The following is a 12,403-nucleotide window of genomic DNA, read 5'->3' as shown; positions in this document are numbered from 1 at the left end:
GCTGGGAATTAAACCCAGATCCTCTGAAAGAACAGCCAGTGTTCTTAATTGCTGAGTGCTGAGCCATCTCTCCAGCCCCTGTAAATGTAACTTTTGATTCTTTAAAACAAAAAGAATTGGAGTTGTCTGTAATACTGTCGCTTGTTTATCTTTTCAGGGAAAGTAAGTGTGGACCTTTCTCATACTCCACATCAGACTGCACACACATTGCGCTTGTTACTCTAGTCACTCAGAAGAGTACGTTCCAGAACCAAAATTATTAACCACACGTTTATAGCTGAGCGGTAGTGGCACACGCCTTTAATACCAGCATTTGGAAGGCAGGCGGGCGGGTCTTAGTTCGAGGCCAGCCTGGTCTACAAAGCAAATTCCAGGGCAGCCATGGTATAGAGAAACCCTATCTTGAAAAACCAACAAAACAAAAAATGCAAAGATTGGGGCTTGCGAGACCCAAATTCAGATCCCAGCACTCACATGGTGGCTTATAGCCATCTGTAACTCCAGTCCCAGGTTTTTTAAGGCTGTCCTCTAGCCTTTTCTACCACCAGGCACACAAAGGTATATGTACATACATGCAAACAAAACAAACACAGTAAATACAAGGGAATAAATGTAATTATTTGCGCAATAAATGTAATTTGAGAGAGTGCCTGTGCTTAATAATTATTTCTCTTTTTTCAGTTACTTCCGAGTCATTGGGAGGACAGGGTAACCCTATGTAGATCAGGAATTATAGTTACTAACAAAAGGAGATACGATATAACCTTTGTCTCTAAATACCACTGCATGGTTGTTGGCTTAGATCTAGATCCTGCTTCATGCTAATTCCAGAAGGATGGTCCGTGAACCATTTGTGTCCCAGATTCCTAGAGAGGCAATTAGTATTGAAGCCTTTAGCAAATCCCTCATCTCTTAGAATATGCAGAATATTTCTAGATCATATTCTGAGTAAAGTTTATCTGATGTACCACTAATCTGTTTGCTTCTCTGTTTTTGCTGTCTGCAGAGCCAGAGCCCAGAAGTCGAACAGTTAGGGAGGGTTGTGGAACTGGACAGTGACATGGTAGATATCACCCAGGAGCCAGTTTTGGATTCTGTGTTAGAAGAGAGCATGCCTGAGGATCAGGAGCCTGTGTCTGCTTCAACACACATTGCATCTTCACTGGGAATTAATCCACATGTCTTACAGGTGACGTTCTGGCCCTCCTTACTACGGCCGAAAGCCAAACGAATATTTAATATCTGTGTGACATCATACCTCTTCTTTGATTATACATTTTAGACTATTGAGAATTCAGTATAATGGAAGGAAATAGGCCAGTGTCACAGGTGGTTTCTGTTTTTCCTGCTTAAAATCAGAAGATCTGTTAACAATTGCCAGCACTAAGTTCTATTAAATATATATCACAGTCTGCTTTACAGAGTAGTCTTGGGGTTTCAAACTTAGAAATCTTAGAAACGTGGTAAATACGGGCTGAATTTCTCTCTCTTTATAGCTGCAGCCTTTTTGTGTGAGTTTAGCCTTTGGCTTATGTTTGACTTTAAAATTATTTATTCAGCAAATAATAGTAATCACTGTGTGCCAGGACTGGTGAAACACAGTAAATACAAGACGAGAATTGCATGAGTTCAGTTTTTGAGGCACATGCAGTGAAGTACTGTGTTGGTCGCAAAACTGTACACTTGTTCTGGGCTATTTTTTGGCTCATATAAACTGTATTTTTCTTTTATGGTCTTTCATTTATGGGAAGTAGTCATTCTATAGATAGTGCCTTTTTTAGATCATGAAGGCATCCTTGCTTGTTGATGAAGAAGATGTAGATGCGGTGGATCAACGCTTCAGTCACTTCCCCTCCAAAGGAGATACTGTTCAAGAAATCTGTTCTCCTAGGCTCCCCATTTCAGCCTCCCACTCATCAAAATCCCGCTCAATAGGTACAGTATAAAATGTGCTGTTTCTCAAGAAACTGTTGAGTTAGATCCTTCTAAGCTGAATGGATTCTCTAGCAGAACCCCTAAAAGCCATATAAATAACAATAGGCATTTTTAAATATCCATTATAATCTTACTATCCAAGACGGGGAGATTGCTATTGAGTTTGAGGTTTACCAGAGTAACACAGCCAGACCAAGGGAGCTGGATAGATGGCTTAACAGTTAGAGGACTTGTTCTTGGAGAGGATCCCAAATGAGTGAGTTCTCAGAACCCACATAGTGGCTTATAACCCTCTGTTGTCCGATTCCAAAGGATCTGACACCCTCTTCTGGCCTCCCTAGCCACCAGGCACACGCGTGATATGTATACATTCATTTAGGCACTCGCACACATTAAATAATTTCTTTTAAAAAATGTAAATGGGTCAGTAAAGTAAGTGGCTTAGTATACAAAAGTACTTGTCTGATACCTGAGGTTGGACTCTAGAATCCATATGGTGGAAGGAAAGAAATGACTCCCTGACATTGTCCTCTGAACTCCATATGTATACCGTGGTGTGGTGATGTTTTGTTTGTACTGTAACAAACACAGCTTGCCTGAAGATCAGAGTGTGGTGCTAGCCACACTAGTTAGCCCACAGAGGCCAGGCAGTGGTGGCTTACACCTTTAATCCTAGTTTTTGGGAGACAGAAGCAGACAGATTCTAAGTTCAAGGCCCTCCTGGACTACACAAATTGAGTCAGTTTAAAAGAAACAGAGCCAGGCAGTGGCGGCTCACACCTTTAATCCCAGTACTAGGGAAGTAGAGACAGAAAGTGACATGGCTGGGCAGAGAAAGGAATATGCAGCAGGAGGAAATAGGAGCTCGGGCATTCAGTCTGAGGGTTGTATTATTAAGACCAATTAGATTCATGATACACCATGGCACATGTATGCAACCTACATGTACACACAAATGAATAATATTTTAAAACAAAAAGGTCAGGTTACAGACAGTGGCAAGTTTTTAAGCATCATAAATAGTTCTGTATAATGAAAACATTTGTGTTTTTTGAGGAGCGTGTTTTAATCACTTATGAATGTGAATTACGGATTAAGGACTAATGTCTTAAATTCTAACACAATACTAAGAAGATTTCACAAATTGCCATGTTCTTTTTATGTTGTAAGTCCTTTCATTCTCTTTGCTGCTTTCTAGGATCTTTTTCCTAGAAAAATTTCACTGATAGTAAAAGTTACTCCTTTTCCCTAAACCTTTGAATAGTCCTGTGGGGTAAATCACATAGTAGAGTTTAAACTTTTCCTAGTAGGATTACTACTAGGTTATAGTTTATGGAGTACTGGGCTGGAGGAATGGTTCAGCAGTTACAAGCATTGACTGCTTTCCCAGAGGACCTGGCTTCAATTTTCAGTTTCCTCATGGTAGCTCAATACCATTTGTAATTCTACTTTAGGGTACACAGTGCCCTCTTTTGGCCCCTCAGATACTGAAGTATATGGCATACATTCATGCAAGCAAAAACACGAACTTGTTAAATTTTTATCTCCTTAAAAAAAAGGTTATGGAGTATTAATATCAGTAAGACTTTAAGCAGTTGTAATTTCAAAATACTTTGAAAGGTAAAGAACTACCAGTAGAAATTTTGTTGATGTTTCCTTAAAAGCTAAATAGGGGCCAAGTGGTGGCAGCGGCACGTACCTTTAATTCCAGCACTTGAGGCAGAGGCCTCTGTGAGGTTGAGGACAGCCAGAGCTGTTACTCAGAGAAACCCTATCTTTTTTGTTGTTGTTTGTTTGTTTGTTTTTCGAGACAGGGTTTCTCTGTGGCTTTGGAGCCTGTCCTGGAACTAGCTCTGTAGACCAGGCTGGTCTCGAACTCACAGAGATCCGCCTGCCTCTGCCTCCCAAGTGCTGGGATTAAAGGCTTGCGCCACCACCGCCTGGCGAGAAACCCTATCTTGAAGAGAAAAAAAAGAGCTCAGCCGGTAAAGGAGCTTGTCACTAAGCCTGATGACCAACCTAAATTTGATCCCTAGGACCCACATGGTAGACGGAGCAAACCAACTCCTAAAAGTGTGTGCCATGGTGCAGACACACTCATATGCACATGCACAAAACTTAAAAACTAGAATTAAATGATTGAGGGGCTTACACCAATATTTTCTGTGCAGGCAATGGTGGTGGATGCCTTTAATTTCAACACTCAGGAGGCAGAGGCAGGCAGATCTGAGTTCAATCAAGGCCAGCCAGGTTTGCAGAGGAAGTTCCCGGACAGCCAAGGCTGTTAGACATAGAAACCTCGTCTTGAAAAATGTCTATTTTATGTGTATTAAGTGTTCTGTCTATATAAATGCAATGTTACATGTGTGTGCAGTGCTTACAGAGGTAAGAAGAAAGTGTCAGAACTGAAGTTAGGGATGGTTGTGAGCAGCCATGTTGGTGCTGGATACCAAACTCAGGTCCTCTGCCAAAAGTAAGGAATGCTTTTAACTGAGCCTCCCTCTCTCAAGTCCCTGTAGTGTCCTGTAGTATATATAGTCTCCATTTTCTCATAGCTAGTAACTTGCCTTTTCCCCTTTCTTTGTCCCCTGCTTTCGCTAGTCAGCTTTGATATCCAGACATTTTTTTCTTTCATGTCATCAGAACATAAATAGTATTGAGTATCTATAACATCTAAGACCCTAAATAAGAGAAAACATGCAACATTTCAGTTGCATCCGTCATTTTTTAAATAATATTATTGCATGTGGGATTTTCAGTAAGGACATGACCATTGAGTTTTACCCAGGTTTATCACTCAGTCTTGCTACTTGATAACTTTGGATTTAGAAAGTTACTTTTCGAGCCCAGCGTTGGTGGCACATGCCTAACACTTGGGAGACAGAGGCAGGCAGATCTCTGTGAGTTGAAGGCCAGCATGATCTACAAGAGCTAGTTTCAGCTCAGGCTCCAAAGCTAGAGAGTAACCCTGGGGGGGCGGGGGGAGTTACTTTTCTGAGTCCAGCTTCCTCACTTTTTTTTTTCTCTCTCTCTCTTTTATTTTTGTATTTTCAAGACAGGGTTTATTATTTAACAGCTCTAGCTGTCCTGGAACTAACTTTGTAGACCAGACTGACATTGGACTCAAATGCAAGGATTAAAGGCATATACCACTACACCTCGCAGTTTTTTCTTTATAAAATCGTTACGTTTCTTGCTATAATTTCATGGCTGAAAAGATAATTATTGTGAGCTGGAGTAGTTAAGAGAACTTGTACTGTGCTTACAGAGGACCCTTGATTCCCAGCACCCACATTAGGCAACTCACAGCCACCTGTAACTGGCTCCAGGGGGTTTGGGCACATGGCATCCACAGGTAGCTACAGTCATATTGACATACCTACACACATACACATAATATAAAATAAAACCTTTTCTTAAAAGTAATTAGTATGAGCCACACAGTGGTGGCACACTACTCTTAACAGGTGACAGGTGGATCAAGGATACATTGGTCTACATAGTGAGTTCTAAAACAGCCAGGGATACATTGTAGCCAGGGATACATTGTAGCCAAGTGTGGCGAAGCAGCCTCCACTACCTAGTGAGTTCTAGAGCATAAGCTACATAGTGACTATGTATCAAGAGAACAAAAACAGAGCAAAAGTAACATGTTTAGTGTTCTTAATTGTTACTTTGGTTTAGAGTCTTTTCCTCCTTGTTTCAGTTGGTGGGTTGCTGCAATCAAAATTTGCAAGTGGAGCTTTTCTTTCACCAAATGCCTCCGTCCAAGAATGTCGCACTCCCAGAACTTCATCTCTAATGAATGTCCCATCCACATCCCCCTGGTCTGTCCCTCTGCCGCTGGCCACTGTGTTTACAGTGCCCAGCCCAGCTCCTGAGGTTCAGCTGAAAACAGTGGGGATACGCAGGCAACCAGGCCTAGTCCCTCTTGAAAAATCTGTTACGTATGGCAAGGGGAAACTCTTGATGGACATGGCCCTATTCATGGGACGTTCGTTTCGGGTTGGTTGGGGCCCCAACTGGATTCTTGCTAACAGTGGAGAACAACTACATGGCTCTCATGAACCGGAAAATCATCAGGTTGCCGATTCTATGGATTATGGATTCCTGCCCAATCCAGTAGCTGTTAAATCGTGAGTTATGTTTCTTGATGCTTTTTGGGAGTGACAACATTGTAATTGGGGGTTGTTCTGTTATCACGAAAACAAGGTCAGCACCCTGCTTTTTTATCTTTCTATATAGATTTTTTAACCCATGTATTCTATATACTCAGTATCATATATGTTCCTATGTAGTTCCTACAGTTAAGTCTCTGATATTTATCATACAGAATGTATTGAGTTTATACAAAATGTGTACAATTTTCCTATGTATTTTTATAATACTTAAATTTATACATTTACTGTGGATTAAATGAATATGATTACTTATTTTTGAAGTTTATTTTTGGAAAAATAAAAATCATCAGTCCTTAACCTCACAGAAAAATGAATTCTAAATTTAATTGCTTCTAGCTTATAGTATTATACTATATTAGAGATTATTAATATCTTAAAACTTATCAAGGTCAGACTGACTTCATGCTCATCTGAATTTAGACCATACCTGTAATCCCAGCCCTCAAAGATGTGCAGAAAAGATCACAAGTTGAAGGTTATTCTGAGCTATATAGCAAGAATCTAAGAATCTGTTTTAGAAACTCAAGTGCTAAGAAATAGCCCAGTGGAACAGCACTTCCATAGCATGCCCTGGCTTCATTCAGTCTCTGCGACTTCAGTTTAAAACAGACTCTGGCCTTGTGTGGTGTGGATACACCCAAATCTCGTCATTTGGTTTATGAAGCCTGCAGAGTCAGAAATTCATAGTCTTTCTTGACTATATAACAAGTTCAAGAGCTACATGAGATGTGTCTCATAACTTTGGGATCCAAGTATTTGCAGACTAGGTATTGTACATACAGCTTTTGGCTTTGAGATTTGTAGGTCATCATGAATGAGTGAAGCCAGTAACTACTGACTCCCATCCATACGTGGGCCCTGAGATGTGCTCTGTTGCGTTACAGTTCATTGGTTTATCCTACATTGTATCATTTATGCATGATTTTATAAACATCAGTATTGGTCATTAGAAATTATTGGTCACTGAGTTTCTATGTTTTATATGTGTAAATATTTGTGTATATACAATATAAACCGTTTTTAATATTTCAGTCCATCTCATTAGTCTTTTCAATATTTAAGGAGCTGAGGCTGGAAAGATGACTTACTTAACTGGCCAGGAGTATTTTCTACTCTTCAGAGGACCAAAGTTTGGTTCTTGGTGCCCTCAGACCTCAGCATACACAACATACTTACATACTAATCAATCTTGAAAAATCATTGCTAAAAATAGGACTAAGCTCTGAGGGCTGTGAATGTAGCTCCGTTGGTAGAGTGTTTGTACAGAATGCACAGCATAAATCCACTGTAGTTGCCCGTGTCTACGAGCCTGTAATCCCGTCACTTGGGGAAGTTCAGTGTGATCCTTGCTTACATGCTCCAAGACCAGCCTGGCCTACATGAAACCCTCTCTTAAAAAACAAACATTACAGTGAAATGCTTTTTACTCTGTTGGAAATCAGCAAAGAAACAAAGGTTGGTCGTAGGGAAATTTCAGCTATTTCTTTATTTTATGACTCACCTGTTGTTTCTTCTAGTCTGTCTGAATCCCCCTTCAAAGTTCATTTGGAAAAACTCGGTTTGAGAAAAAGGAAGCTGGATGAAGATCTGCAGTTATACCAGACGCCTCTGGAGCTCAAATTAAAGCATAGCACTGTCCATGTAGATGAGCTGTGTCCCCTCGTTGTCCCCAACCCTGGGGTTTCAGTCATTCATGATTATGCAGATTGGGTTAAAGAGGCACCCAGAGATTTACCAGAAGTACAAAGTGAGTACATATTATGCTGCTGGCCTTTGTCCCAGGAGCCAGGTTAACAGTAGTGTGTATTCCAGGAGGATGTATTTCTTCACAGGTATAAGGTATAAGGTGTGTGTGTGTGTCTGAACATACTTTGATTTTATTTGTGCTCTCATATCCCTGTTACTTAACTTTATCCTTTCTGTAACCCTCCTAGCCTTTTATTATCATGTCTGTCTGTTTTTCAGTGCAAGGTCGCTCTGTGTGGCCCTGTCTATCCTGACCAGGCTATCCTCTAACGCAGAGATCTCCTCTTTCTGCCCCTGCCTCCCAAGTGCTAAATGTTAAAGGCATATACCACTAAGCATCGCTTTTCTTTCTCTTTTTAACTTCCTTTTTTCTTAAATTCCACTTACAGAAGAGAACATGGGATACCAATTTTATTTTGTTTTGTTTGGAATCTGACTTATTTTGTTTAGCATCCATTTACCTGCAGATGCCCTAGTACTTCTTTATTGCTCAGTAAACCTCCACCATGTATTCAGACCACACTTTCTCTGTCCATTACCTCGGTTGGTAGAGATCAAGACTGATTCCCTAACTTGACTGTCAGTGGGTATTCAGGTATCTCTTAGGAGTTGGCTTTTGTTCTTTGGCTAAATCACCCTGTAGTTACATTTTAGTTTTTTCAGTCTTCATACTGGCTGCCATAGTGACTAGGCTAATTTACATTTTTAACAATATATAAAACTTCCTTTTCTCTACATGCTGTATCAATCAGTATTTGTATATTTTAATGATTTGGTTTTCATTTTTCTTTAATGTTAATATTAATCATTCCAACTGGGTGAAGTGGAATCTCAAGGGAGTTTGGATTTTCATTTCCCTAGTGGCTAAAGGTTTGTACTTCATTAGAAAAGTGTTGGCTCATTTGTTTAACCATTTATTGATTGGCGTTTCTTTTTAAAACTTTTTTTAGTATCTTTATTCCGTACGAATCCCATTAGACAAACAACTGGCAAATACCTCCTCCCATTTCATAACTTGTCTTTTGACAGCTGACTCTTACGCCATGCGGAAGCTCTTTGCTGAGTACATTTTGCCAGCACTGATTGCTTATTAGGTCTTCAGGAAGTCACTGCATAGTCGTGTACAGTATAAATGTCTTAAGTCTTAGATCAAAGTGGGGAGTAGGAATCTATCCTGGGTCTCCTGCCCTTGAATGTTCAGTTTTATTAACACCTCTTATTAAGCGGCTGTCTTCTCTCTGGTATTTGGCACCTTTATTAAGACTCGTGGCAGGCTCAACATTACAGAGAGAGAGAGAGAGAGAGAGTGTGTGTGTGCTTGTATATATGTGTACTACTCAAATGTGTGGGGGTCAGCTTGCAGGACAGTAGCCCTATCAGTGGTTCTGTTTCCACCAAAAGTCTCTGGGTCTTAGAATGCAGAAAGAAAACTAGCTCAAACAATCTGCTGCTATTGTGGGGAAGTGAGGTGCAGATGGTGAATGATCCCCGCACCTACATGGAGTCTCACGACCATCTTTATCTCCAGTTCCAAGGCTACTGATGCCCTCTTTGGCTTCTGTGGCCACCAGATGCACATGGGGCATAGACACACATACATACAAAACATTCATACACAAAAATTTTTTAAAGCATTTTGTAGTAGAATTTCATTTGGAGAATGATTTCTTGCCTGTCACAGTTAATAACCGTAACTAGGCTAGAGGAATTTGTTTAAGGGTCATCAGATTATGTCGTTAGGTAAGTATCACAGGTCCATAGAGTGAGCAAGTATACCCTCCACCTATGCAACTTATAAGTTGAGGTGAATGGGTTGGGAGTTGAGTGTGTGGTGGAAATTGATGTGTTTTGACTACAGTTAGTGATAGACTTTCAGCAGTAATCAACAAACTTTCATAACATTACTTTTTGTGCTTTCTTAGCTCTGAAGCACTGGAGCCTGACGTGGACATTATGTGAAGCCCTATGGGGCCACCTAAAGGAGCTTGACAGCCAGCTGGACGAACCCACCGAATACATTCAGGTTCTGGAGCGAAGAAGAGCTTTTTCCCGCTGGCTGTCGCGTACTGCTGCACCTGTAATTGAAGAGGAAGTTTCCTTAACCCGAAGAGACAGTCCCATAGAAGCTGTCTTCAGCTACCTCACAGGCAGTAGGATTAGTGAGGCCTGTTCTCTGGCACAGCAGTCAGGTAGGAATGAGATCCTCTGCATCACTACATTCTTCCTGTGCACTGTCCCTGCCTCTTAATTGTAATTTGCCTTTTATCGGTATTCCAGGAAGATGGTTGCTTCCTCTAGAGACCATGTCTTGTTCTTCCCAACTTAAATATTGTTTATTAAAATTTCGTTGATTTTGTTATATGCATTTATAGTAAAAACCAGAAACTGTAGATAAGTAGAAAACGATAAGCAAAATCACCCAAATTCTTTTTTTTTTTTTTTTTTTTTTTTTTTGGTTTTTTTTTTTTTTCGAGACAGGGTTTCTCTTGTGGCTTTGGAGCCTGTCCTGGAACTAGCTCTGTAGACCAGGCTGGTCTCGAACTCACAGAGATCCACCTGTCTCTGCCTCCCGAGTGCTGGGATTAAAGGCATGCGCCACCATCGCCCGGCTAAAATCACTCAAATTCTAAGACACATTTTTAGTGTATGAGCTTTACTTTAGACGGTTATTCTTAGAATCATAAAGCATACATAAATGCATGCCCACAGAACAACATATACATGTAAACGGTTCACACTTGGTGTCCTAGTTATCCTCATTAATATAGTGGTGAGTGTCCTTGCCTGTCAAAGATAATTTCCTGATGTATATTCTGTTCTTTTCATATAAAATATTATAGATAGCAATAGTCAAGTGCTTCTTAGCAATCTTTTAATATAGCATTGGCATATTCCTCCAGTCTTTCAAGACAGGATATCACTGTTGCTTTGGAGCCTGTCCTGGAACTCTCTCTATAGACCAGGCTGGCCTCAAATTCACAGAGATCCACATGACTCTGCCTCCCGAGTGCTGGGATTAAAGGCGTGAGCTACCACCACCTGGGCTTGACATGTATTTGTTTATGTGTATATGTGTACAAATGAACACAGAAGAGGCTGATGGGTGTCTTCTACTCCTTTGAGCAGGGTCTTTGTGTTTTTGAGGGGTCCACCACCTAGCTCTCAAGTAAATCACACACATGTTTATTCTTAGTTATGAATGCCCAGCTTTATCTTGGCTTGTTGCTAGCCAGCTTTTCTTAAATTTTAAGACCACTTTTGCCTCTGGGCTTTTTCCTTTTCTTGCTTCTGTATATCTTTTTTTGTTTGTTTTGGTTTTTTTGTTTTCTTTTTCTTTCTTTCTTTTTTTGGGGGGGAGGGGTCAAGACAGGGTTTCTCTTGTGGCTTTGGAGCCTGTCTTGGAACTAGCTCTTGTAGACCAGACTGACCTTGAACTCACAAAGATCGCCTGCCTCTTCCTCTTCCTCATTTCTTCTTCTGTTTATACTCTACTTGCCAGTTTCGCTTCTCCTTTCTCCTGCCTCACTATTGTCGGTTCAGCTCTTAATTAGACCATCAGGTGTTTTAGACAGGCAAAGAATTAGAGCTTCACAGAGTTAAACAAAGGCAGCATAAACAAAAGCAACACTTCTTAAAATAGTTTTCCCCAACAGAGTTTAGTGTTTTCTCATTAGGCTGGAATCCAGCAAACCTCAGCAATCTTGTCTCCAACCTCACTTGGACTTGGGCTTACAAGTGTGCATGGGACACCCCGCTTGTTACATAGGTGTTAGAAGCCAAATGATTGCACAGCAGCTCCCCCCACCTTTTTTTTTTTTTTTTTTTGATTTTTCAAGATGGGTTCTCTGTAACTTTGGAACCTGTTGTGGAACTTGCTCTGTAGACCAGACTGGCCTCAAACTCAAAGAGATTCACCTCTCTCTGCCTCCTGAGTGCTGGGATTGATGGCGTGTGCCATCTCCGCCCAGCTGTTTTTTGCTTTTCAAGGAAGAGTTTCTCTATATACAGCCCTGGCTGTCCTGAAATTCAGCTTGTAGACCAGGCTGACCTTGAACTCAAAGGAGTCACAGAAGGAGTAGAAAATTTGTCATTATAGCTACATATTTGTATACCTCTTTAAAGTACTTTAAGATAGTGTACTCAGGTGGAAAGTGTCTGTACTTTAGCGCTGATGAGGTGCGATGGGTGATAGTCTGCATGTGTCATCAGGTAGTTTAACCCTTGTCCTCACCAGGAAACTCGTGTTTCTGTTACAGGTGATCATCGCCTTGCTCTTCTTTTGTCTCAGTTGGTGGGTAGCCAGTCAGTACGAGAGTTGCTCACCATGCAGTTAGCCGACTGGCATCAACTCCAGGCTGACTGCTTCATCCAGGATGAGAGATTGCGCATATTTGCCCTGTTAGCTGGAAAACCGGTAATGTCATAATAATTTTTTATTTATTTGTTTGTTTGTTTGTTGTAAATTGTATACGGTTGATATAGCTGCCAGTTTGGTCTCATTTCTAGGTAGAAATATTTTCAAATTAAAATGTCAGGCAGCC

General features: G+C 40.7%; 1 protein-coding gene across 11 annotated transcripts in view; it reads left to right on the top strand.

Moving 5' to 3' along the window:
* Window positions 1-12,403, top strand: part of Nup98 (nucleoporin 98 and 96 precursor) — a 94,415-nt gene that overhangs the window by 68,276 nt on the left and 13,736 nt on the right. For 10 of the 11 annotated variants that reach the window (XM_075971700.1, XM_075971705.1, XM_075971704.1 and 7 more), the window contains 6 exons: window positions 1,007-1,189; window positions 1,782-1,935; window positions 5,642-6,071; window positions 7,634-7,863; window positions 9,785-10,051; window positions 12,119-12,276. In XM_075971700.1, coding sequence (XP_075827815.1) covers window positions 1,007-1,189; window positions 1,782-1,935; window positions 5,642-6,071; window positions 7,634-7,863; window positions 9,785-10,051; window positions 12,119-12,276 — 1,422 coding nt within the window. Of the gene's footprint in view, window positions 1-1,006; window positions 1,190-1,781; window positions 1,936-5,641; window positions 6,076-7,633; window positions 7,864-9,784; window positions 10,052-12,118; window positions 12,277-12,403 lie in introns of those variants that run through there. The other variant, XM_075971707.1, reaches the window with a different exon arrangement.

This window comes from Microtus pennsylvanicus, chromosome 5 (assembly GCF_037038515.1).
Source record: "Microtus pennsylvanicus isolate mMicPen1 chromosome 5, mMicPen1.hap1, whole genome shotgun sequence".
Classification (NCBI taxonomy): domain Eukaryota; kingdom Metazoa; phylum Chordata; class Mammalia; order Rodentia; family Cricetidae; genus Microtus; species Microtus pennsylvanicus.
Note: the sequence above shows the minus strand (reverse complement) of the source record. Positions and strands in the feature narration are given on the sequence as shown.